Source organism: Ovis aries, chromosome 2, assembly GCF_016772045.2.
Source record: "Ovis aries strain OAR_USU_Benz2616 breed Rambouillet chromosome 2, ARS-UI_Ramb_v3.0, whole genome shotgun sequence".
NCBI lineage: Eukaryota > Metazoa > Chordata > Mammalia > Artiodactyla > Bovidae > Ovis > Ovis aries.
The window spans coordinates 218,492,960-218,519,389 of NC_056055.1; the positions used below are offsets into that span (position 1 = coordinate 218,492,960).

General features: G+C 44.2%; 1 protein-coding gene across 5 annotated transcripts; it reads left to right on the top strand.

The window, feature by feature from the left end:
• The first annotated feature begins 3,712 nt into the window (after positions 1–3,712).
• RPL37A (ribosomal protein L37a) lies at positions 3,713–22,340 on the top strand. Of its 5 annotated transcripts, none has more exons than XR_009599642.1 (6): positions 3,713–3,745; positions 4,117–4,245; positions 4,802–4,884; positions 6,516–6,609; positions 16,965–17,096; positions 22,138–22,340. XR_009599642.1 is itself a non-coding variant. In XM_060411265.1 (5 exons), exons 1-4 carry the CDS (start codon positions 3,743–3,745, stop codon positions 6,577–6,579), a joined length of 279 nt encoding a protein of 92 aa, XP_060267248.1. In that variant the 5' UTR covers positions 3,713–3,742; the 3' UTR covers positions 6,580–6,609; positions 16,965–22,340. The 5 variants fall into 5 exon arrangements, 3 of the variants coding, with proteins under 3 accessions (XP_060267248.1, XP_042100141.1, XP_027820960.1); XR_006058841.2 differs by having other exon boundaries at positions 16,965–17,086; XM_060411265.1 differs by having other exon boundaries at positions 16,965–22,340.
• Positions 22,341–26,430: the final 4,090 nt, after the last annotated feature.

Consider the following 26,430-nt stretch of genomic DNA (forward strand, 5'->3'; position numbering starts at 1 on the left):
GCAACAGCCAAGACTTTAATAGTCTCATTGTGTTCAAGCTAAAGAAATTAAAGAGAAAAGAGATGGGCATATTTTTAAGGTAAAAGTAGAAAACAAATCTGTCATAGTTCCCTGAGTGTGGGAGAACAGAAAACAGGACGGATAAAGCATCAAGAGATATTGAAATCAGGTATCATCATCTCAACAATAATAGCCATCATTTAGAAATGCTCACTAGGCAATTCATAGAAGTTATTTAAGCTTCTCCGGTGGCTCAGAAGGTAAATAATCTGCCTCCAATGCAGGAGACCCAGGTTGGATCCCTGGGTCTGGAAGATTTCCTGGAGAAGGGAATGGCTACCCACGCCAGTATTCTTACCTGGAAAATTCCATCCACAGAGGAGCCTGGCGGGGTACATACAGTCCATAGGATCACAAAGAGTTGGACACGACTGAGTGATGAACACTTTCATTTTTCAAGAACCTTAAATGTTATGGTATACTCATTTTGCACCTGAGGAATCAGCTCAGATCTTGTGACACGGTAGCAAGAGCACTTGTCTGGAAGTCATTCATTGGCTCTATGACCTTGGGCGAGTCCCTTGACCTCTCTGGGCCTCAGTTTCCACTTGGAGCTATATTAAAGCCTTTTTTAGTTCTAACATAAGTGGATTGACCTTGAAATGCAGAGAAGCCCAGACAAATAAAAATCCCCTTAAAAACTCATCATCAACATTATACCATGCAAGGTACCATTTCCCTATGCAACATGTATCCATTGCCACTGTCACGCCAGGCTCTGTGCTCAGTCCTAGGATGCAAAGGTGGACAACTGAGACTCTGTTTTCATGGAGTTCACTTGTGATCTTGGCTTGTGTGTGTGTGTGTGTGTGTGTGTGTTTTAATAGACTTTATTTTTTTAGAAAAGTTTAAGATTTATAAAAAGAAAAAAAAAGGTGTGGGGGGGCGCTCCCTGGGTCCAGTGGCTAAGACTCCATGCTCCCAGGGCAGGAGGCCCAAGTTTGATCCCTGGTCAGGGAATTAGATCCCACATGCCGAAACTAAGACTGGTACACCCAAATAAATAAATAAATAAAAATTTTTTTACTGAAGAGAAACTTCCCTGGCAGTGGTTAAGACTTCTTGCTCCCAGTGGGAGGTGGGGGGAAGGTTTAAGAGGGAGGGTGGGTATACGTATACCTATGGCTGATTTACGTTGATATATGGTAGAAACCAACACAACATACAACAATTATCCTTCAATTAAAAATAATTTAAAAGAAAGACAAAAATAATAAACCTTTGTTAGTGAAGCAAAGGAAAAAGAAAATTCCATGCTTCTACTGCTGCTGCTGCTGCTGCTAAGTCACTTCAGTCGTGTCCGACTCTGTGCAACCCCATAGACGGAAGCCCACTAGGCTCCGCCATCCCTGGGATTCTCCAGGCAAGAACACTGGAGTGGGTTGCCATTTCCTTCTCCAATGCATGAAAGTGAAAAGTGAAAGTGAAGTCGCTCAGTCATGTCCGACTCTTAGCGACCCCATGGACTGCAGCCCACCAGGCTCCTCCGTCCATGGGATTTTCCAGGCAAGAGTACTGGAGTGGGGTGCCATTGCCTTCTCCATGCTCCTACTGCAGTGGGTACCAGTTTGATCCTTGGTTGGGGAACTAAGATCTCAAATGCCAGTGCAGCATGGCCTAAAAAAAAAAAAAAATCAAAGCGATTATACACAGTTCCCATATACTTTTTAAAAAACCCAGGTCCCTCTGTTATTAACATCTTAATTAGTATGGTACATTTATTATAATCAATGAGCCAATATGTGCATGCGTGCTAAGTCACTTCAGTCGTGTCTGACTCTTTGCGACCCTATGCACAGAGCTTGCCAAGCTCCAGGCAAGAATACTAAAGTGGGTTGCCACGCCCTCCTCCAGGGGATCTTCCCAACCCAGGGATCAAACCCACATCTCTTATGCCTCCTGCATTGGCAGGTGGATTCTTACCACTAGCACCATCTGGAAAGCCCCCAGTGAACCAATATTTATACATTATTATTAACTAAAGTCCACAGTTTATTCAGAGCTCTTTAGTTTTTTACCTAATGTCTTTTTCTGTTCCAGGATCCCATTTTACATTTACATTCATGTCTCCTTAAGCTCCCCTTGACTGTGACAATTTCTCAGACTCTGTTTTTTTTATGATCTTGATTTTGTAGGACACCTCACAATTCGCATTTGTCTGATTTTTTTTTTTTCATGATTGGACTTCGGTTATGGGTTTGAAGCAAGACCACAAAAGTAAAGTGCCACTGTCATCGCACCATATCAGAGGGACATGCTATCTCCATGATTTATAACTGTTGATACTGACCTTGACTCGGCTTTGCTAGTGTTTGGCAGGTTTCTCCACTGTGCAGTTACTCTTTCCTCGCTTTCCCATATTGTGCTCTTTGGAAGGAATCACTCTACACAGCCCACAGTTAAGGAGTGAGGAGTTACATCCCCCTTCTTAGAGAGCAGAGAATCCACATAAATTATTTAGAATTCTGCAAGAGTGAGTTGCCTCTTCTCCCCCATTTATTCATTTATTCAATCATTTGTTCACATCAGCATGGACTCATGGTCATTTATTTTCTACTCTGGGTTAAAAATCAACAAAACTTGATTTTCTTTGCTCAAAAATTTCCAGACTTATCCACTGGGAGTTCTTTCAGTTGGTTATCTTGTCTCTTTGACATAGCTCCATCACAGCAGGGTTTTTTGTTTTGGTTTTTAAGCACTTCCCTACTTTCTGGCACTACAACACTCCAGGCTCATCTTGCATATGTCCTTCAGCAGTCCTGGGATCGTCATTTCTCCAAGGAGTTCTGGCTCCTTTCATTGTAGAATGATATTAGAAACCAAGATCTGAGTGCGAGGTGTACACATTTCTAATGGACTTAGAGATTTTTTTTTCATTTTTGTCTAGTTATAAATACATACTCATTTTAAGAGATAATTAGAAAAATGCAGAAATATATAAAGACAAAACTCAGTTTAAATATCCCCACTACGCACAACCACAGGGCCTGCTGCTTTTAGAAGGCACAATGTATAAAGCGGTGAGATCTGAAATCGTATTTTAAGCACTTCTCTAAGTGCCAATGCGGAGAAGGCAATGGCACCCCACTCCAGTACTCTTGCCTGGAAAATCCCATGGATGGAGGAGCCTGGTAGGCTGCAGTCCATGGGGTCGCTAAGAGTCGGACACGACTGAGCGACTTCACTTTCACTTTTCACTTTCATGCATTGGAGAAGGAAATGGCAACCCACTCCAGTGTTCTTGCCTGGAGAATCCCAGGGACGGGGGAGCCTGGTGGGCTGCCGTCTATGGGGTCGCACAGAGTCGGACACGACTGAAGCGACTTAGCAGCAGCAGCAGCAAGTGCTAATGAGTGAGCAAATTACTTAAAATCTGAATCTTGTCTATAAATGGAGGAAATCGTACTTTCTTTGCAGGATTTCGTGAGATATACGTACGATAATGTCGATATGTGAAAGAGCTTCTGCTACACAGTTTGTCGCTACAATTTGTAAATCACCGTAAATCCGTCAGAGAGGCCTCCGGCCACACTACCCTGGAGGCACCGGAGCAAGAAAACCTCCAGACCATAGAGTTCAGTTCCTATCTGGGCCTCCCATACACCACTTCCTCTCGTCGGCCCAAAACCGCGCCTGCGCACTTCCCATCTTCCTCTTGGGCTCGGATCTAGGTTGCGTTAACATGGTGAGTGTTGTTCAGGATGAGGCCTAAACGTCTATCCGCTTGCATCTGCCCCTTTTTTTGGTTTATTTGCCCTAACTTGCCTCTGCTCGCCCGTTCTGTCCCGTGTCCGCGATCTGCGTACCCTCGCCTGTCCTCTGGAACGCAGATTTGGGCGGTTTGGCGGGGGCTGGCGCGTCCAGGCTGGGTTCACCGGGTGCCCCTGGGCACCGGGCCCGCCGTGGGCCCTGGGTTTACGGGGATAGGGTTGGGGGGTGGAGAGCTAGGTGGGCAGGTGGAAGAATGGCGTGTGGAGGCGCCGAAACTTGATGGAGTGGCGAAGTCCCGTTCCTGAGTTCTAATATCTGTTTTCTCTCTTAATTTATTCTTAACAGGCGAAACGCACCAAGAAGGTCGGAATCGTGGGCAAGTACGGGACCCGTTATGGTGCCTCCCTCAGAAAAATGGTGAAGAAAATTGAAATCAGCCAGCATGCCAAGTATACCTGCTCCTTCTGTGGCAAAGTAAGATGGTCTCTGGACGCGAAGGGACGAGGGCGGGATGGTTTCCTTCGGAAACGGGTCCTCTCGAAGGAAGTTCATAAATAGTTTGCTGACTCTAAGTTGTTGAGCAGTTAGGTGCGCACACCCGTTGGTGACCAGTTTTGAGATAAGAGTGGTGTTTATATCTTCGGCCTTTGTCAAACGCTTTTCCTTTAAAGAAAACCATTTGGGAGCTAAAGGGGGGGAAATTATTTGACAGCCCCAGCCTAAGTCAAACCTCCTTTGTGGAATATGGTTCTGTCAACTTTTGTCTGCTGGTGTTGCTAGAGATTTTTGTTTACTGTGTGCAGAAATACTGTTTTTGGAGGTGGGGGAAGAGGGCAGATCATTCACATCCTTGGCTATGTCACCATGAAGAATGCAAATTTTGCACCAGAGACGCTGAAATTAGGGAAAAAAACACAAATAATCTCACAAAATACACCATTTCTAGCTTCCTAGTGTTATCAGACTCCTAGATATTTGTAAAATAAAAGGCTTTTCTTTGGTCATAGGAAAAATCGATTATCTTTTACAGACCAAGATGAAGAGAAGAGCTGTGGGCATTTGGCATTGTGGTTCCTGCATGAAAACAGTAGCTGGTGGTGCCTGGACCTACAAGTGAGTCCATTTCTTTACAGTGTTTGAGAGCGTGGGGGCCATGTCAAAATTCAGGTTTGTTGCTGGATGGGCTAATTTTAACAGATGTGCTAGTTGGGCTGACTGCTGAACAACACTTGCTTGGCAGACTGTTTTTGTAAAAATTAAGAGGTCATTTAGCTTATTGCTGTACATGTGAGGCCATCTGGCCAACACACCTTTGCTATTCTAAACAGTATTGGTTGAGGTGCTTCCACTTTGTGACTGACAAGGGCCAAGTGATAATTGCAGAGAGAAACTTCTGTGTTGGTTGTTGATTATATTGGACTTTATCCAATTCTGGAAATTTAAGCCATCCTTGAAGGCCTCTAATCTGGAGATTCATTGCTGAACCTGAAGGCTGACATGGTTTCCCTTTAGCTAGCTTATAAACTCGTGCTGTCCAACATTCAGTTCAGTCGCTCAGTTGTGTCCGACTCTTTGCAACCCCATGAATCACAGCACGCCAGGCCTCCCTGTCCATCACCAACTCCTGCAGTTCACTCAGACTCACGTCCATCGAGTCAGTAATGCCATCCAGCCATCTCATCCTCTGTTGTCCCCTTCTCCTCCTGCCCCCAATCCCTCCCAGCCTCAGTTTTCCAATGAGTCAACTCTTCGCATGAGGTGGCCAAAGTACTGGAGTTTCAGCTTTAGCATCATTCCTTCCAAAGAAATCCCAGGGCTGATCTTCTTCAGAATGGACTGGTTGGATCTCCTTGCAGTCCAAGGGACTCTCAAGAGTCTTCTCCAACACCACAGTTCAAAAGCATCAATTCTTGGGTGCTCAGCTTTCTTCACAGTCCAACTCTCACATCCATACATGACCACTGGAAAAACCATAGCCTTGACTAGACTAGACGGGCCTTTGTTGGCAAAGTAATGTCTCTGCTTTTGAATATACTATCTAGGTTGGTCATAACTTTTCTTCCAAGGAGTAAGCGTCTTTTAATTTCATGGCTGCAGTCACCATCTGCAGTGATTTTGGAGCCAAAAAAAATAAAGTCTGACACTGTTTCCCCATCTATTTCCCATGCATTAGTCACATAGTAAAATGATTTGGCTAGTGTAGTTAGAACTTTTGGTTTTTGTTAAATTTAAAATTGAAGCAGTGTAAAATACTGGAAAATGTTGAAATGATGTGGACATATATATATAAGCACCTTGTTGGGGTTCTGTGTGGACAAAAGGGAAAATGGAGAGCGCTCTTGATTGTGATGGATAAATGAATTAGGATTCATCTGCCACATGCGGTGGAGTGGTTTTTCAGGTACAGTGCCTGAGTGTTGTAGGAAAACATTGTTTCCTCATTTCCACAGTGTGCTTTAGTCAGCTGTGCTGCCTTAGACATTGTTTCCTTGACATCTCTCATTGTACCATCCTTCAATTTACTAGTTTCTTCTGACATTCTGCCCATTCCTTGTTAGTGAGTGTAGTCAGCCTCTCTCAGTCATTCTTTGCTGCTCATTTCGTGCTCTCCTGTCTGTGAGCAGTCAGATGTATGCAATGGCCAGTGGATGCCGTCATTGGGGTTGCATTGTGAGTGTGAGGCGTGTTCCCATCTGCCACTTCGCATGCGACTAGTGTGGAACCAACCTTGTTTTTCTTTGCAGCACCACCTCTGCTGTCACAGTCAAGTCTGCCATCAGAAGACTGAAGGAACTGAAGGACCAGTAGAAGCGCCACCATCGATAACGTTGCTAGCCTGTAATAAATGGGTTAATTTATCTAACAGAATTACGTTGGCTTGTTAATTTTATTGCTTAGATGTTCTTATTTGCATTGCATTATTTTTGCTTTCTAAAATAAGAGCTTAATTAAAATCCTTTAAATTTTTCTTGGGAAAACATGCTGAGGTGGGTTGTAGTCCAGTTGCTTTTTTTTTCAGTAGTCAAATGATGTATGGCATAAGATTATGAGCCTAAGTCATTTCAGATAGACTTCTTTGAAGTAGATTGGTCCAGAAAATGCAATTTTTAAATCACAGTTAATATGTATTTTTTTAATATTTTAAAGGCTAAGATGACGTATACTGCCTGTTAACTTGTGGTGTTTTATCTGATCATACATTGACCTTGTTTGAAATGTTTGGCACGGGCCTTCAGGAATGGGATTTTGGATTAGCATAAGGAGGTGAATAAGCATTCATTGGCTGTGGTTAAGAAGCACCAGTTCCACCAAACTGCCTGGGTAGTTGTATGGTTAACCTCTTCTGCTTTGGTTTGCTGAACAGTGTGTGATAGTGGAATGGAGTATATGATGGAAGCTGGGATTTCTAATTTGGAGTCTTAAGGCTTTTGTGTTAAGTTTGCTTGGAATTTGGGTGTGATTCAGTTTGTAGTAGAGAATTAGACTTTTGTAAGAGGTGAGGTAACATTTTAACATTTGCCTTGTCTGGGTATTCTGAGCATGGAGTATCATTTAATACCGTGACAAGTAAATGAAGTGTAGATAATAACTTCATTTACACATGACCGTTATATGACTTGTAAATCATGAAGCTGGCATTTCAACCCATGCATTCTTGACTCCAGAGCTAATATTCCTCGATACACTTGGGGGTTTTTTGTTTTTTTTGAAGATAGTTGGAGATAGAGACCAACTAGAAGGCTGTTGAAATAGTAAATATTTTTGTAGCTTTAGAAAAAAGTGACTTTTCCAAGACTATAGGAGGCAGCTGGTGAGGGTAGGGCCGAAATTTAGGCTTTTGACTCGGTAATCCTTGCTTTATCACTATACTCTGCCTTGTATTTTATGGACTCAGGAGTATGTCCCTTCTTAATCTGCTTCCCCACCCTTTAGCTTGTTTCTGTAGCAGTTTTCTGAGCCTTTCTAAGTTGTTTAATTGACTTTGCATCAGAATATAAAGACTAATGCTTGTGTTCCTCACTAGATTCTACGTTTACAGGCCATCTTATTGTATCCTAAATACTGTTCACGTATACAGGTTGCCAGAAACACGAACACCTCTAACTGCATGTTTTGTTTTGAGTGTGGAGGTGAGAGCTGTGGATACTTGAGCTTTGTTTTAAAGGATTATCAGTAAGAGATGAGTACTAGAGATAATTTTGGAACCTAAAACTGGGCTGAGAAGAAATTTTGGGAGGAAAGTTGTGATTCATGTTAATTACCAAGTTTTGGGATACAGGAGTCAAAATGAGTCAGGGGTCAAGTTAATGTCCTACTACAGTAAGCTCTGGTTTGGAAAACTTATGTGGTAAAAGTGTTCCAAGGTAATTCTCTGTATATGGCAATTTCAGTCTGAATCTAATTTTTCTTTACCTGAACTCTGGAACACATTCCCAAAATTTATTTGGAAATAACAAAATTAGAAAAGACAAAAACAAGAAAATGTATCATAGTGGTTAAAAACACGGGTTCTAGAGTCAGTAGTAGGGATTTAAATTTCTTTCTAGCTGGTGGCCTTGGACATGCTTACTCTTTCTTCAGGTTTCGCACCTGTGAAGGATATATAGTAGTTTTCCCCTCAACAAGTTAGGTCAGTTTGGCTTCAGAACCCTCAGTAATGGTGTGGATCTTGGAGAGAATGTCAAGTTTGGAGATAGCGGTGCTGTATCTCCAGCATCTCTCTCTCCCGGTGGAATCAAGAGGGAAACTGCCTGTGACAGGAGAGTGAGTTAGGGTGTTGGGGAACCAGGAAGAGTGTTAAAAGGTACATTTGATACAAGGGGGATAGGGGGGGCTAAAGCAAGAGTTTTTGATACAGGAAGCTAACATGCCCTGTTTGTGGATGTGGGTGTGTGTGTGCCTGCATACAACCATATGGCATGCCTGTAATCTGGAGCATACTACAGTTAAAATTCTTGGGGCTTTTGTGTGTTTCCTGTAAGGAGAAGATGTATTTTACTTGGTTGCATCATGTCTACCTGTGGTTGTGTTACCTGTATGAAGTCGTCAGTGTCAGTCTGTCAAGGGTTAAGTTCATTAGTCACTTTAGCTTACTCCAGTCTGGAGAAAACAAGGTACAGTTTGGCTGCTTTTGCACATGAATCATGAAAGAATTTCCCCAAGCACTATTGAAAAGGGCTGGACACATGATAGGCTGAGTAGAGCCAATCATTGCTTTTTAGAGAATCTGAACAAAATGATAAACCAAGATAATGCTAAGGTAAAGCACTAAACTTTGGAAAAAGTTCATGGACTCCTGCCAAGATTACAGAGCTGCCCCAACTCCTCCCTGTTTTGAGTTTTTTGATTGCATGTAAGAGACTGACTTTAACTAAAGCAAAGGGGATGTTCATTGGAGGATAATTGAGTGCTTCACAGGCTAGAAGAAAAGGACTAGGATTGTAAGATGAAGAAACCAAGGCAGTTTTCACAGCAGTGGAGGAACTGAGACAAAATGTTAATGCCTTGGGCGTTATTCAGAAGTCAAAACCCTGAAGAGAGTTCAAGTGGCTTAACGGGTTGCATTTCTGACCCTTGGCATCTTAGTAGACAGTCTCATCAGAACTACACATAATAGGAAAAATTCTCTTAGAGGAATCAGATGGCTATAATTTTAGAAGGGAAAGTATCTGTAACATCAAACTTGTTAAGTCACCTAATTTAAAATTTGTCACTCAGACCACCTTGTAAATTGCAACTCACTGAAAAACATTACAACCAGGCTTACAAGTACAGGCTGTAAATTGTGGAAATCTGAAAGCTGTTGACCATGGTCAGAATGTGAGCTTATGGAAGTCAGATGGTCTCTCGGGTGAAATCATCATTGGGTATGTGGAATGCTGCCTCCTACCCTAAGGTTTTTCCCTCATTCCCAGCATGTAGAATGGCACTGAGTATGCCTAGTAACTGGTGAAGTCCTTTCTTTCATTCCTTGGCTGATGGAGGGAAGGCTGTTAGGTTTGGAAAGGTCAAGCACAGACCTAGAATTGTACTCCTCTGCTCCTCCCTTCCCCATGCACCTCAAACACCCCGATATTGTAAAAAGAATACATGAGGAATCTGATGCATAATAACCAGTGAACAACTGAAATTGTCATGAGCAGTGTTCTTAGACATAATCAATCTCCACTCTGTATTGAAGGAAAGCAACTCCTGACTCTGTGGTGTTAACCTAACAAATGTTTCCCCTCATCCCTATATGCACAGTAATCAGAATTTGCTTTCACATTACTGGGATAGCAGTATACATTCTTTACTTCAAGGCTATCAGTTCACATTCTGTCATAATTCAGATGGATCTTGATCATGTTGGTGTCTCAAAAGGTAGCAATCCATTACACTGATGAAATAACTGGGCCAAAGTGAAATCAGAAGTATTGTGAACCTTACGTGCCTTGACATAGTGTATGGTAATTTAGATAACACTGCCTGTCTTCAGTGAGGAGCACGTTTCTTCACTTTAGACCACCCCTAATTAAGAAAGCATACTATTTATTGGACTTGTTTGGATTTGGAGGGCAAAACAAGTCACATTTGAGTGCTTACCTGTCCTAGTTACTGAGAAACCTGTAAGGCAATCCATTTGGAGTGGAGACTATTGAAAGGACTTTGGAACAGGTCCAAGTCATTCTCCAAGTTACGCTGCTGTTTCATCTGTGACCTAGCACGTGCCAGTGGTAGAGCTGCTCAGCAATGCTCCAGAAGAAAAATCACATGCAGTAGGGTTTGGAGTTAGAGATTTCTACCATCTATTATTCATTGGAAAGGTAGCTGTGGTTTGCTACTGGTAGAATGTCTGAACATAATTCTATGCATCTGAAACTACCCATCTGTTATGTGGTCCGTAAAATTATAAAATCAGATGTGTACAGCAGCCTTCTAAAATGGAATGTTCACTTTGCTAGGTTGTAGAGACTTAAGTGTCTTGGATCACAACTAAACCTGCTCCAATGTCTCGGACTTAACCAGCTCGGTTAGCAGCTGGTCCAAGAATTGAATAACAAAGACTGGTGACAAGGATGTTGCAGGGATAAGTTTATAGATATTTCTTGATATTTAGATCCTATGTGAATGCCTACAAAAAGCATTTACTGTGGATATTGTTTTCACTAAGCAGATAAATAAGATAACCCATTCTGTAGATGTCAGCAGTTTTCACCAGCCACTACCTTGGGGCTTGCTCAATAGGCCTATGAACAAAACAATCATGGTAGTGGGGATTGAGCCTGTGTGTGAGCTCAAAAAGATGGACCTCCCCCTTATCAAGGATGACCTGGCTGTTGGCTATGCTCAGTGGCACACTGCAGCAAGAGGCCAGTGCTGAGCTAAAATGATACCCACCATTCCCTAGGGGTGCCACTTGGACAAGTGATTATACTGGATGACTTCCATCGTGCAAAGGACCACAGTTTGTCTTAGAGATAGGCAGGTACTATGGGTATAGATTTGTCTTTGTTGCCTACAACATGTCTGCCCAGCATTAGTGTGGATGGGCTTTCAGAACCCCTAGTTCGTCGCTGTGGTAGCTGTACGGCGTAGTCTCTGACAGTGAAGAAAGTGAAGGAGCTGCTGCAGTTGACGTGCCGCGTGGAAGTCGTGTGTTTTACCGTGTGCCCCGTTGCCTGGAGATAGTTTGCCTAATAGACTTGATGGTTTGCCAGAGGCTCAGTTATAGGACCAGCTGGGAGTTAATGTTCTGTGAGGCTAGGTACTGTTCTACAAGATACAGGATATGCCTTCAATCTAACAGTACACAGTGCTTTCTCCCTCATAGGATGCATGGGTCAGTCAGTGGATTGAAGTGGGACTCACACCACTGAGGATTACACCAGTTGACCCGCTAAAGGCATTTTTTGTTTCTCTTGCTTTGTGACCTTGAATTTGATGGTTTTTCAAGGTCTTAGTGCCTGGGGAAGAAATGTTCTTCCAGGGAACACAGTCTCAGTTCTATTTGAGGCAGTTCTTTGATCATTTTGAGTTCTTCGTGCCACTGAAGAAACAAGCAGAAAAGGGAGTCTCTTCAGATACATCATCTTTACCACCCAGTTCTGCTCCAGGAGATTCTCTGCCTTACAGGCTGTAGCAGTGTGTCTCCTTGTCCTCTGCCTTCCGTTAGGCTCAGTAAATAGGCAACAGCAGAAGACTTGGCCGATGGGAAGAAAGGGGAGTCAGGATGTTTATTTCCCCTGTTCCTCCTTGCACAGTTGCTTCAGGTAGGCCATCCTGCTGTCACGTGATACAAACTGATGATAACTGATCAAACCTGATTTCTTCTGGGAATTTGTAAATTGGGCAGTCAGACACAGAGGTTTATTTGGAACTGAGTCTTTTAGTGGAATTAAAGGCAGATCATGAATTTCTGCCTCTAAGATTTCCTAAAGTTGCCCAGGTTCTTCCTTTGATTGGGTGAGATCCCAGTATGGAGTAAAAGTCCAGCAGGCTCCACACTGGGAGTAGAAGAGAGCAGGAAATAAGCCAGATGAGCTGTGAATCATCTTAGTCCATGATTGGATTGGTTAATTTAGAGTTGCCTTAGCTGCCTGTCAGAAGCAAATGTAAATATTCTCTGGAAAACAAAAAGATATTCTCAATTCAAATTATCTTTATGCTTTTTAATATATGATATTTGGTAAGTAAAAACAACCAAGTGTACAAGGAAATGAGAGTTTGATTTAAAAAAACCAAGACAAACAATAGACAATGGAAACAGATCCAGAGGGTGTCCAAACAGTAGAGTTTCAGACACTAACTTAAAAGTAACTACTTAATATGAACAAGGTAATAAAAGACAAGACTAAGAATGTCATAACCAAAAATAAAAGACAATTCTTCTACTGAAAATTTTACTAACTAGCTAATATTAGAACTCCATAGATGAATTTAACAACAAATTAGATACAGGTTGAGAGAATCAGTGGCTACAAAAATCAAAAGAATATCCAGGAGCACCAAAAACAAGGGAAAGGAATGAAAAAGTATAAGAGACAGGAGCTAAAATGAAGAGCTCTAATAGGTGTGTAACGAGTTCCAAAAGGAGAAAGAGGAGGGATGATAATGGGTAAGAATTTTCCCAAATCAATCAAAGTATATCAAGCCACAGATTGAAGAATCTCCCTGTAAGCCTTAGGCAAAATAAATACAATCACCCCTAAGAATCTCATAGTATTATGAATAGCAAAGACAAAAGGAATCTCTTAAAGCAGCTGGTAGCAAAACGGAGCAGCACTAAGGCAGTCGACTTCTTAACAGCAGACTCTTCAAGATGATAGATGGGTATCTTCAGATGCTGTACTCGGTGGCTGTATTCTTAAAACATGAAGGTGAAATAAAGACAACTTCAGAAAGTGGATGAGAAGACTTGAAGATGCAGGAAGGAATGAGAGCAAGAAAAGGGGAAGTAGGTAAGTAAGTGCAAGTGAATATAGACTATAAGTAAATACAGACTGCACTAAAAGTATTGGGGTAAGACTAAAATAGAGCAACAGCATATAGGTTGAGAAAGGGTAAACAGTATTAAAATGTTCCAGAGTTCTTGGATCATTCGGCAAGAGGTCAGATTACAAATCAAGTATGTGTTGTAATCTCTGGAATCATTAAAAGGATAGAAAATAATGTATAACTAACAAACCAGTGGAAATAGAACTAAAAAGCAATTAAAAGGAATAGGAAAAGATTAAAGAAAGACCTAAAGAATCAGATATAAATGATAAAATATAAGGATACAGACACATTAAAAACATAAAGATACAGAAAGGTTTAAAGTAAAAGGATAAAGTTATAACCTGAAAACACTGATCCGTGGGGTGAAAGCAGTATTAATATTTAACAAGGTGGACTTTGAGGCAGGAAAGCATTGCTAGAAACAAAGTGACATCGTTAAACAGAAAAGAAATGTGTGCATAAGTGTTCAGCATTTCTGGGCCACTGATGAAGATAGGGAATGCTAGAAGTAGGCGAGGATGGGTCTGAAGATGTTCCTGAGGAGCATACTGAGCAATAACTGAAGAACCGGGAGGAAATAGGGAGAACTGATAAAGTTCTACAAAGTCAATGCCAAGGAGCACGAAGACCCAGCAAGTTGGAGTCATCATAAGCTAGAAAAGATGTTAATTAGTTAATTCCTAAATAATTAATTCTATGAAGCAAAAACTAAAACAATACCAAGGAGTATTCCAGCAGCTCAAGATGTAATAGATGCTAATCATTTTTAGAAAATTAACTTTTTAAGAGACGAGCCATCGTTGTCTATGGTTTTGTTCTCTGTTGCTGAAGCCTGGCTGCCCCATTTTCCTGGGCTGGCATTAAACATTGATGTATCTCTGGAAGTGTCAGCAGGGGAAAACAGGAGTAATCATTGTTGAGTGTATATCACTATATTCACCATTTGTTTTGTGACTTTAGGAACAGATTTCATAAGGTGCCCTGGTATGGTCACTAGTTCTCTTTTTGAAGGTTTAGCTTCCCTGGTAGCTCAACTGGTAAAGAATCTGCTTGCAATATGGGAGACTTGGGTTTGATCCCTGAGTTGGGAAGATGCCCTGGAGGAAGGCATGGCAACCCACTCCAGTATTACTGCTTGGAGAATCCTGTGGACACAGGAGCCTGGTGGGGTACAGTCCATGGGGTTGCAAAGAGTCGGACACGACTGAACGACTAAGCACAGCACCCAAGTATATAGTGTAATTTGGCCTTGGAACCTGATGGGTTTACATATATTCTTTGGGAACCTAATCTGTAAACCAAGAAAGTACTTATCTACAGATACTCACTCCTCAACACAGCAGAGATTTGTCATGTTTTTGCTGCAAGCAACATATATGACGCTAGGGGGTGATACAGGATAACCAGAAGAAAGTAACAGCCTGGCAATGAAGTGTAAGATTTGGAAGATTCATCTAGAGGGCGTATATCAAATGGCTAGGAGCTTGTATAAAATTACAGTTTAGTAAGTCTTAAGTTATTTTAAAATTTCCATAATGTCAAGCAGCCTAAGGAAGGAAAGAAACTGAAGGATTTAATAATTATAGGTCTTTTGGGACAAACCACTTATAATTAAAATGAACTTGAATGTATTTTCTAGGGTTTGCTAGTTTGAAGAGAAAGTTTTAATTTAGTATTTTCACTAATAATTAAATTATTTTACCAGTTGTAAAATCTCTTGTAGTGTTAGTGCATCTTTAAAATATATTTAATTGAATAAGGTTTTGTTTATGAAGCATTTCTCAAACTTAAGGTGTACAGGTCTCTCGACCACATTATCAGATGCTTCAAGAATTTTATTTTTCTCTTTTAAAAGGTCAGTACAGGAGGAACGTATTAAACACACTGTCAAAACCCTGGACTTTCTAACTGAGTAACTAAAGCAATGAAGACACAAACCAGTAGCCCCCCAGAGTAAGTCAAAAGGTTACACAGATGCAGGGAGATGCCCTCATGACTCCACTACTGGGCAGAGCCAATGGATTGCTCAAGGGAGGTATGACTTAAAAGGGAGCCAGTATGAGAGGGGCTGATCTCTGATGGGGGAGCTGTGTGTGTGCATGGGTGTGCACATGTGCGCATGAAATGGTGTGATTTGTTAAGATTCAAAGGCCAGTGTTACAGGGTTGATTTGGATCTTCACTTCTTTTTCCTGATGTTCTTTTTTCGAAGTCTTTCTTCCCTTCCAAACCACTATTCCTTAATCATCAACTATTCCTTCCTCATCAACTCACAGCTATTCTGCTTGTAAATTTCCCTGCTTTCAAGTTGTGACTAGCAGCAGGAGAGTTTTATCAAGAATACCTAACATGTGACCTTGCTGTGAGCCTGATGTTGACCTGTGTTAGCTCATGTAATCCTTGAGGCAGCCTGCGCCAAATGACTGTGGGACCATATTTTCCAATGCTCTTCTGGATTTGACTCCTGTTTACCTTTCCAGTCTTATCTGTTTTCACGTTTTGTTTCCACTCTGAGCACTGAACTTGCCTCGTGCTTGAAGATCATAGCAAGTATTGGTCACGCGCTCTCTGTTGTTGACTCTCCTTTGCTCCTGCGTTGTCTCCCTTTCTCTTCTCACCAGACTCATGGGATTAATACAGTTCTTTCTTCCATTTTCCAGACAAGGTAAAAGTAGCTTAGAAAAGTTAAATGTTATGTCTAAGGTCGCACACTTCAGAGAGAGAGAGGAATGTGAGAAAAGGATGAATTTGGGACCTAGAAGTTTCGTTTTCCAGCTTTAGCTCTGTTAGTTTAGTGGCTTGAACTTCAGAGAAAACTTACTTTTTACAGATAAAAAGATTGAGGTTTCCTGAGCGTGATACACCATGAGGGATTTTGGTGATGGGAGGGCCGACACAGGCCTGAGACAAAGGCGTAAAGTTAGGGAGGGGACAACAGAATGGAAAGGAAAGAAGGTTTTCAAGAAGTAATGTTAATAAAGTACAAACAGGACTCCACTGATTAAATTAGATCACGTGTACATCCTGAGCCTCGGACTCAGGACTGCGGGCTTATTGTGTTTGATGCAGGAAGGTGAGTGTAAGAATGGACAGCAGAGGGAGCTCTTGGTAAGTTTTGCTCATCAAGCCTCGTCTCAGAAGGAGGAGACAGTGAGAAAGTGCCGTCTTCTCTGGTGCTCCTTCACCACGGGCTTATTTCTTCCCATTTTTCACTCAGTGCCATGTATCATTTCCCGGACAGATGTGCCTGTGCAGTGCAGCCTTGTGCCTCCCCTCACGAGTCCCTGTGTGGTTGCCGCTTTACTCCTCTTCACTAGATAGGGAGGCCAAGCCCCACGGGACCTGACTCACTACCCCCAGTTCAGTTACACACTGGGAAGCAGCTGAGTCAGGATTCTCGTTCTTTCTGGATTTCTAAAGTTTGGCCTCCTCATCCTCAAGTCACTTTTCTGTGTCCCTGAATGTTTTATAGGCCTGTATTCCTTCTCTGCAAATGCATTCCTGGGTACTGAGAGGGTTAAAAGGACACTCCTAGAGTAGCACAGTTTTAGAAGGGACATTTTAAAAGCACAGTGCTTTAACTCATAGAAGCCGGTTGTCCTATAGCCAGAATGTGGAGGGTGGTGAAGGAAATGGTGGTACCTAGGGAGTGGATTTGGGGGCATTAAACTCTCCTCATAATTTCCATTTGCCTTCTCTCTTTTTTATAAACAGCTGACACTATCTCAGTCTTTTGTCTGAATCGGCAAATACAGCTTCAGAACTCTACCCTGGCTGCCCCTTTCCCTCAGCTCCACTGTGGCGGCCTGTCCTGGCGGTGCTCAGACGTTCCTCCTGTGAGTGATGGTGGGTTGCCTCACTGGGGGAAGGACCCCCAAAAGGAATGAGCTCCATCTTCACATCTATAATTGCTACAAAATAAAGATGCCTGTCTTCTCCCCTTTCTTTTCTGGGACCCCACTGTGCCGACCCAGGCCCGGTTGGGAGTGGGGGAGGGGCCCAGCAAAGACCTGGTGACAGGCTGATTGATGGGTTCCCCGCCTCTGCTGGCCCTCCCGCCCACTCCTGCAGGCTCTGGCCCAGGTCCACCCTCGGCTGCCTGAGGGGTCTGCTTTTCTTTTCTTTGAGTCAGCACCAATGAGTCAGGGCCAAGATCGTCTGGGGGTAGGGGGCAGTACTGCAGGAGGCTCCCCTGCAGGGAAGGGAGTGAGCACTTAGTTGCCCAAAGGAAGGCGTGGTGAGGAGCAGCTGAAGGGGGCCACTGGGGTTGTGATCAGAGGAGGCTGAGCAGGGGTTGGATTTGTTGATGTTACTGACCATCAGCGGTTGAAACACTTTCTTGTAGAAAAACACAGGGATTACTCAAACCATATTGTTTGGGGCCCTTAAAAAATCCAGGTTGTCCCTCTCGTACTTCAGCTCTACTCTTTTAGAGAAGCCAAAATGGAAACCAAATATCCGTGAACTCAGCTAACAGGTGAGGTGAAAGGCAGGTGAGTGAAACTCATATACATGCCAACAGTAATTCTATCATGTCCTTTGCCAGAGCTGCTGAGGGTCAAAACAAAGTGGCTGATGACGTGGCAGATATTTGGTAGTATCCGTCTGTACTCCACTGCACAGGCAGTACACACTGCTAGTGGAGACAGGAGGAGAGTTACATGTGGCTGGAAGGTAGACAGAGGGACAGAAATTGAGTTTCTAGCCTTCCAATAACAGTTAGGGAAGACAGTATGGGAGGGGGTAAACCAGTGTTGCTCTTCTTGCTAATGGTCAGGCAAGACAGCTATGCCAGCATGGTCCCAGAACCACAGATCTCTTGGCATCCTAGACTCACTGCTACGATCGCATCCTTAGAGCTTGTCTTCTCCAACTGCATCATTTCAAAGAGACGGAGGTGCAGATTCAGAGAGGCGAAGTGGCTTGCCCGCAGTCATGACAACAGAGCAGGAGTCTAATTCAGGGCTCCGTCCCTGACCAGAACCCAGGATTGGATCTGCAAGAGCCTTGCAAGGAGCTCAGGGTGGTTCGGGGTGCAGATTAATGTGAGAGAGCTTCATTACTGCCCTCAAGCTGAGAGACTCTGGAGGCCCTTGGTTTGGTGTTTCTGTGTCTCTGAAGGAACCAGTTTCTTTTCAGGTCAGTTGAACTCGAGCTTTTATTACCCTCTGGAACCAGGTCATCAGGAGGGAGGACCACAGAGAATGGAAATGTCTTTTCAAAATCGCAGAAGGGAGATGGATGCAGGTTCCTTACAGGGTCTAACTGGGCTCAAGATACGGGAAGTCTGTGTGTTTTCCCACCAGTGTCCTTCTACTGGACAGGAGCTGGCCTTCCACTCATGCCTTCGAGGTGTGCCTGTTGTGAGGTTTATTGGGATTAAATGAACCAAATTCCCTGCAACCTGAATCCAGAGCCACACGATGAGCCCACACCCCTTCATCCCCAACTCCCCCAAGGGAATCCCCCCCTCCCCGACCCCCACTTCTCCAGTGAGCCATTTCCATGTATATATAAAAGTCTCCTGGCAGGAGCAGGAAGACTTTCTGCTGCGGCAGCACATTTCTCATGCAGCAAGACTGCGACTTTGGAAAATAACTGGAGTGGACCCTGCCCCCGGGGGGAGGCGCATCCTCCTCTGCAAACCGGGGCACCCCACACCCCCATGCCTCTGCTGCCTTCCAAGATGTTCAAAGCACGGCATAAATGATGTCTTAAACCTACAAGAGAAGGGCAGTGGTGGAAATGGGTCTCGGTTTCAAAATTGAAGGCCTAGGGCAGTTAGCATATGGCAATGTCACAGAGCCTTCATGGGTCCCAGACAGACTGGATCTTAGAGGTGAACCCACAGACTTAGCACAGAAGTCAGGAGACCAGACTGGTGCCAGGTTATTTGCATTCCATCATTAACTAGACTCAGTATTTTATATCCTCAGGCAAGTTTCCTAACCTCTCTAGGCCTCTGCTCCTTTGTATAATGAGGATGATAACACCTGCCTCCCTGGGTTGTTGTAAGGATAAAATGGGATACTTTTCCAAAGAACAGCCTTGACGCATGATAAACATTTAATTAACAATTGATATTATATTATTTCTCTTATTTTAGAGACATGGGAACTAAGACCCGCAGAGGTGTATGTTAAGAAACATATTTTCTGGGACTTCCCTGGCAGTCCAATGGCATTCTCACCAGTTAGGTCCCTGGTTGGGGAACTAAGATCCTGTAAGCTGTACAACATGGCCAGAAAGGAAAAAAAAGAATTATATTTCTTAAAATCACAAAATGAGCCTAGTTGTGTGTGAACATTTTCATTGATTAAAAAAGGGAGCATGTGGGCATCTGTATACGAGCTAAGAAAGGCCAGGTTACATGGCAGCAACAGCTCCTAAATGCCAGTGCTTATGACAAAAACATGTTCACTTCTTGCCCACACTCTGTGTCTGTTGTGGGTCAGTTGGTGCTCTGCTTCTGTCATTATCTTCTTTGTTCTGGGACCTGCTCTTACAGTACAGCCTCCCTCTAGGGGTGAGTCTGACCACCTCTGCCCACAGTTCTTGGCCAGAGTCAGTCACATGGCCATATGGAGTTCCACAATGTGGGGGGGGTTGGGGGTGGGGAACCCCCTTATAGGAGATGATCAGGTGTGGGTAAAGAGTGGCACAGTGTATGATGATTTCCTACAGAAACAAACACAATCTTTGTGCGAACGGTCCTCTGACACGAGCTAGCTGTAACACCTGCTTCAAGGTGTGAAAATTGGTATGAAAAACTAAGAGACATGTCCACAGCATTAAAAGGAGCGTCTCTTGATGCCCTATTCCTTGAAATAATTTCTCAAAATCCCTAAACCAAGGATGAGAACAAAATCTCCATTCCTTGAAAACCAGCCACATACATCATGTGGCTCATCCTGGGAGGAGAGGGTCCTTGTACTAGAACATCTCAGAGGGTCTTGTCTCTCTTCATCCCAAGGTGTTTATCCACCTGTCCCATCCTATTCCATTGAACAGAATGGTTCATTTCATTAATCATGGCTGATTTAGTGCCGGTCACTGGTCTAGATAGATGGTGGAAATGCAAAAGAGGAGGAGATACAGCCCTTGTCCTTGGGGAGAGAGCAAACTCCTTGCTAGTGGGGGAAAGACTAGCAGTGAGGTCGACAAATGGAATATAAAGTAAGTGCTGGTCTGGTCTGGGATCTGTAGAACCGCAACGAGGTTCACTTAATCCAGCCTGGGGGTGTCAGAAAAGTTCACTATGGGAAAACTGATGTGGCTGGAATTTCTTTCTTAAGGAGGGGTAGGAGTTATGCAACTGGTTGAAGTTGTGAAATGATACTGGGGACAAAGTGTGACATTTTCTAAGAAGCAAACGTTCAGACTTCCTGGCGTGCCTTGTTTATTTGCAAGCATCTTTTCTGAGTGCTGGGCATTAACAGTATACTGGGTAGTTAATGATCACAGCCCATCCCCTTTGGGGCTTAACCAATGCAGAGTGTCTGAAAGGATGGGTCTGGGGTTGCCCAGAAGTGCAAACTTGTAAGGCTCACCCCAGAGTCTCTAGGTATGGAACCCAGAAACTGGCATTTTATATAAGAGCCTGTGATATTTTTATCACACTTGGATTTCTGTTTAAAAGGCACTCATAATATTGATAAACATGGAGAGAACCCAGGGAGAATGCGATGAGTGTGTTGAATGAAGAAATACATTGGAGTAAAAAATATTTGTGTTACCTGTGAGTCAGGGGCCAATGCCCTTTGAAGTATAGTACAAAGGTTAGAGAACTTGGCATTTCTGTGTCAAGGCTGCTGTTGACTTCCATCCAGGACTGTCTCTCCAAGTTTGCTCTCTTATGCTAACTATTTTTTCAATTTGTGTTGCCTTTTTATCTCTTCCAGTAAAACAATTTAATGGCAGATTCTGGTACTTACTTTGTGTACAGCAGCCAATTAGGGGTAAAGGTGATCAATGAATGAGGAATAATGATGGCTTAGAGTTGACAAAGAATTTATATGATCTCATTTGATCTTCCCTGGTGGCTCAGATGGTAAAGAGACCTGGGTTCGATCCCTGAGTTGGGAAAATCCCCAGGAAAAGGGACTGGCAACCCACTCCAGTAGTCTTGCCTGGAGAATTCCATGGACAGAGGAGCCTGGCGGGTTATGGTCCATGGGGTCGAAAAGAGTTGGACACAACTGAGCACTAACACTTTCTTTCATTTGATCTTCACCTAATCTTGAGAAGGTAGGCCTCTTATAGCCTCATTTTGCAATTGAGGAAACAGTTTGGAGAGAATAGGCCATCTGCCCAAGGTCACATAAAGTAGCTGGTAAGCCAGTAGCCATGTACAGATGTGAGAACTGGACCATAAATAAAGCTGAGTGCCAAAGAATTGATGCTTTTGAACTGTGGTGCTGGAGAAGACTCTTGAGAGTCCCTTGGGCTGCAAGGAGGTAAAACCAGTCAATCCTAAAGGCACTCAATCCTGAATATTCATAAGGACTGATGCTGAAGCTGAAGCTCCAATACTTTGGCCACCTGATTTGAAGAGTGACTCATTGGAAAAGACCCTGATGCTGGGAAAGATTGAGGGCAGGAGGAGGAGGGGTAGACAGAGGATGAGATGGTTGGATGGCATCGTCGGCTAAATGGACATGAGTCTGAGAAAACTCCAGGAGATAGTGAAGGACAGGGAAGCCTGGCATGCTGCAGTCCATGGGGTTGCAAAGAGTCAGACACGACTAAGCAACTGAACAGCAACCCAGCTGTGCTAAAAAATGATGAACTTTGAGAATGTAGTCTTTGGAATTATTTCCTAGACTCCTAAGACCCTGGTGAATGGTTTACCTCATTAATAACTAGACTGTCTCTGCCTTTTCTTCAGGAGAGCTCCAGTGAACCCCATCCTGATCACCTGAACCCCCTCTTGAATCCTGACATGCTTTAACACTGCTAGGTCAGCAAGAACGAGTGTGAGAGGGAGAAAGAAGATCAAAGAGAAGATGGAGGCCTCCTTCTTCCACTCAGCAAGCTGTCTGGAGTGTGCTGTACCAACTTTGGCAAAATTATAAAGGAGTTTTCTATGGCTTACCGTCCCCACCTCCCTTCTGCCGTCTCCCATACCCCTGTGGCCTTGCCTCTCTTTTAGCTCAGTGGACTCCTATCTATCACAAAGGGATCGGGAACTCTCAACATGAAAGAATTAGGCAGTTAGTGTGTTCTTCTCCCCAAGGGCACATTTGTGGTTTGAGTGTAAAACCAAGGAACAGATACATAAGGGAAGCAACTTGGTTGGGAAGAAATTACCATTGTCAGTCACTCTGGAGAATCCCAGAGAGTGGTTTGCTGACCTTTGGTGAGAAGAGGGCAAGCCTTAGACCCAAGGACCCTGGAGAGTCTCCTTACCTTCCCCGTCATGACCCTGAGATGTAGAACCAGCAATAGGAGATGGCATTGCCTCTGGAAAACTGGGCTAGAATTCCAGCTCTACCAAATGCTCCACCCCTGTCATGTTCCGTTCACTGTGCTGAGTGGGGATAAAAGGCCTGCCCTGCCTACACACCGCACAGGGTAGATGTGAGACTCAAAAGAACAGAGGGTGTGTCAAGCTAAGCTGGTGCCAGCTGCATGGTAGGAAAGTGCCATGGGGAGCGGGTGGAGTCAGAGTGGCTACGTAGAGGCCCTGAGGTTGGTGCTTTTAGAACGACCACTCTGCGTCCTGTGGAGTGTTTTCTTCCTTGGCTGCACCATGTGGCTTGTGGGTTTTAGGTTCACCACGAGGAATTGAACCTGGGCCCTCAGCAATGAAAGCGTGGAGTCCTAACCCCTAGTCCTCCAAGGAATTTCCCCGCGGAGGGTTTTTCATCTTAGCCCATGGGGGATTATGAGAAACTGCAAACCTGAAATAGCAGTCAAAAGTCAGATAATAAGGCTGTGAAGGGGACTGGTACAAAGGGTAGGCTTGAGCCAGACCACCTGGGCTTTTCCTGACCCTAGCTGTTTGTTAGGTATTTAATTTGGGAGATATTTAATTCTCCAAACCTCAGTTTCCCCATCTGTGAAATGGAGATAATGACAAACCCTAACTCAGCGTGTTGCTCTGAGATTGAAATGAGACAAGAATGGAGTGCTCAGCAAAATACCCGGCACAAGAAAGCCCATGAGTGTTAGCTGTTGGTGCTATTTTCTTGTATTTACATGAAGTAAGCTAAGGCCAGTGCTTTCTGGGACCTCACAGAGGGCAAAGGCTAAGCACTGAGCAAGTACAGGCTCTAATTAAATGGGTAGAAGATGCCATCGATGGAAAATGCATTGACAGGTACATACCAAGGAGAGTAAATGCATGTCTGATCGGGTGTCCGGGTCTTCTGCGTGCTCCCTGAGGTATAGGAGTAAGAGCAGTTACATAGCTGTGTCTGTGCAGCCACATCCTATAAAAAACAGATTCGGACTCCATGTCTCTGCAGTCATCTCTTGGGTCGGGTCCCTAAAGAACAGAGAAGTTGTGGCTCTACGAGCAGGAAGCCTTTGGTCCTGGTCATCTGGATGCTCCCAGCCTTGACTCACCCTCATCTGTGTGTGTTATTCCCCACACTGACCCCCACTCCAAAGTCCTCCTCCTCCTTCCCTGCCCCACAGCTTCAAATGGAAATGAAAGCGAGGGAACCCAGAGCGCTGTCATTGAGAAACCAAGGTCTGGTCGGCATCAGCGTGCAGCCTCCAGCTTGCATTCTCGGTTTCTTTCTGCTGGGGCCTGGGTCAGCCTCTGAGAAGCACCACCCTCCCCCACCATTTGTTTTACTTAACAGTGGTTCTTTCTGGGAAACCTTGGAAAGGAGTTTTGTGCAGCGCCTGGATGATTTATGGAGGTGCCGGAAGGGCTAATGGGAGGGAGGCGCTGAGAGAGGGAGGGGCAGCCTCTTCCACAGCCGGTTATTTCAGGAATGGAGGCGGGGGCAGGGATGACCCTCTGGGCTGCCATCACCCCTACCGTCAGCATTATCTGTGTAGGTGGGAGTGGGCAGGAGGCTAACTGTCTGAGGGTGCCAGTGGCCACGGAGGGGGGCGGCGTCTCTCTTCCCTTTTGAGGACTGGTGTTCTCAAAGGGGGCGTTGGTTTGGGAGGTAGAGGGCGCGGGTTCCTACCTCTGCTGCCATCAGCTCACAACCCCTCTTACTTAGGAGCTTTGTAGGCATTAGAGAACTTTTAAGCCCCGAAAACAAGATATCAAAGGAAATGGCAAGATCAAAGTTGATATGTTTAATTAGAACGTCTTCATAAGTCACCTTCAGTAACTACAGACTTCAGCATTTAGAATTTGCCTAGGAAAGCAACTTTTAGTTGAGGTTTTCACATTGCGCAGGAATCCCAGGGACCCAGGGAACACAATTATTCAAATACTCAAGAATCATAAGCAACCATAAATTTTATGTTACTAACAGTCCAACCACTTCAAAAGCAAAATTAGAATTATGTTTAGCGATTATAGGGACAAAATTTATTCAATGTGAGTGCATTTGGACATGCTTGACGGGAGATAGAGCCTCCAGAAGAACACGGGCCCAGGGCTTAGGGAGGTCTTAGTTCTGCCGTCCTGTGGACGAGCCTTGACAAGCCTTGAGCCCTCCTTCCTTCCCCAGGGCTTTCTTTTTGTTTGGTGAGGGTGCTGAGTTAGAAGCCCTCTCCGTTTCTTCTCCGTCTAAAACTCTGTGAATTGTCTTGCTCCTTTTTTTTCTTCTCTCACCACTTTATTTTTCACCCCATAAGACTTAGGGTGATCAACAATCAATCCATCAAATATTAGGAAGCAGAACAAGGTGCCATTAGCAGGCAGTTGGCAGAGCACGGCTTCCCAGGTGGCACTAGTGGTGAAGAACCCACCCACCAATGTAGGAGAAGAGACTAGGGTTCGATCTCTGGGTCAGGAAGATCCCTTGGAGGAAGAAATGGCAACCCAGTCCAATATTTATGCTTGGAGAATCCCATGGACAGAGGAGCCTGGTGGGCTGCGGTCTGTCGGGTTGCAGTCGCATACGACTGAGGCGACTTAGCACACATACATGCGTGGCACAGCACAGCAGGCCTCTGTGCCCATCGTTTCCACAGCACCTTCATGACTGCCGCTATACCCACGTATCACCTCATTAGTATTTAATAATTTTCTGTAAACCATCTCCTTTTTCGTTTTTCTATTTGTATATTTTTTTCTATTTATATTTTGAATGAGTACCACCTTTACATGACTCAAAAATGTAAAAGGCGGCGGGGTGGCGGGGGCGGGGGGGCAGAAGTTTAAGCAATAGAATACAGAATTCTGTCCCCTGCCCTGCCCCCATTACCCGGTTTCCACTCTCTTCTCATTGCAAGATGAGCCCATGCAGCTCACCTGTCTGAGTTTTACGAGGGCTTCTCTGTCTTTTTAAGGTTCTGATACAGGTCCTCGGGTTGAGCCCTTCTCAGCACCTGTGGATCAGGTACAGAGAGAAGCAGTGAAGGTGGGTAGTACTTTTGAGATCACTTGCTTTAGTTTCCCCGCTGCAGTTTCACAGGAGAGACTGAGCCCCAGGGATGAAAAAAAAAAATCTCACCCAGGAGCTCATTAGAAGGCAGAGCTGGGTCTAGAAGAATTTTGATTGCTGTCTCAGTGCTCTTTCGCTGCTCTGCTGCTGCTGCTCAGTCGCTTCAGTCGTGTCCGACTCTGTGCGACCCCAGAGACGGCAGCCCACCAGGCTCCACCGTCCCTGGGATTCTCCAGGCAAGAACACTGGAGTGGGCTGCCACTTCCTTCTCCAAGGGCTCAATTAAGAGTTTTTTCTCTAAGGAATTTGTCTTTGCTGTACTCACTCAGACACCCAACTGCACCCTGTGGGGATAGCTCCGTTTATCAAAGATGCACAGGGAACCAGTGAGACCTGCATGGAAAGCCTAGCTTCACCTCTTAGCAGCAATTTGACCTCAATTTCCTCATCTCTAATATGGGTCTAAGGATGCCTGGCCCACAGGAGTGTTTTGTGGTTTAAGTGAAAGCATGGATGTGAAAGCATGGATGGAGCATGCCAAATATAAAACTGGCCCTCAGCTTTTGTATGAGGCATCTGAATTTGCTGGGATTGTCATGTAGCTTCTCCATCTGGTGCATCTTGTGTCCTGAAACCAGCAGAAAGCTTCTCCATTACTT

Bases quoted from the DNA above. Each gene is read 5' to 3' on its own strand.
- RPL37A (XM_060411265.1), top strand. The intron at 4,246-4,801 runs GTAAGATGGTCT...TATCTTTTACAG, and splicing joins CCTGCTCCTTCTGTGGCAAA to ACCAAGATGAAGAGAAGAGC. The intron at 4,885-6,515 runs GTGAGTCCATTT...TTTTCTTTGCAG, and splicing joins GGTGGTGCCTGGACCTACAA to CACCACCTCTGCTGTCACAG.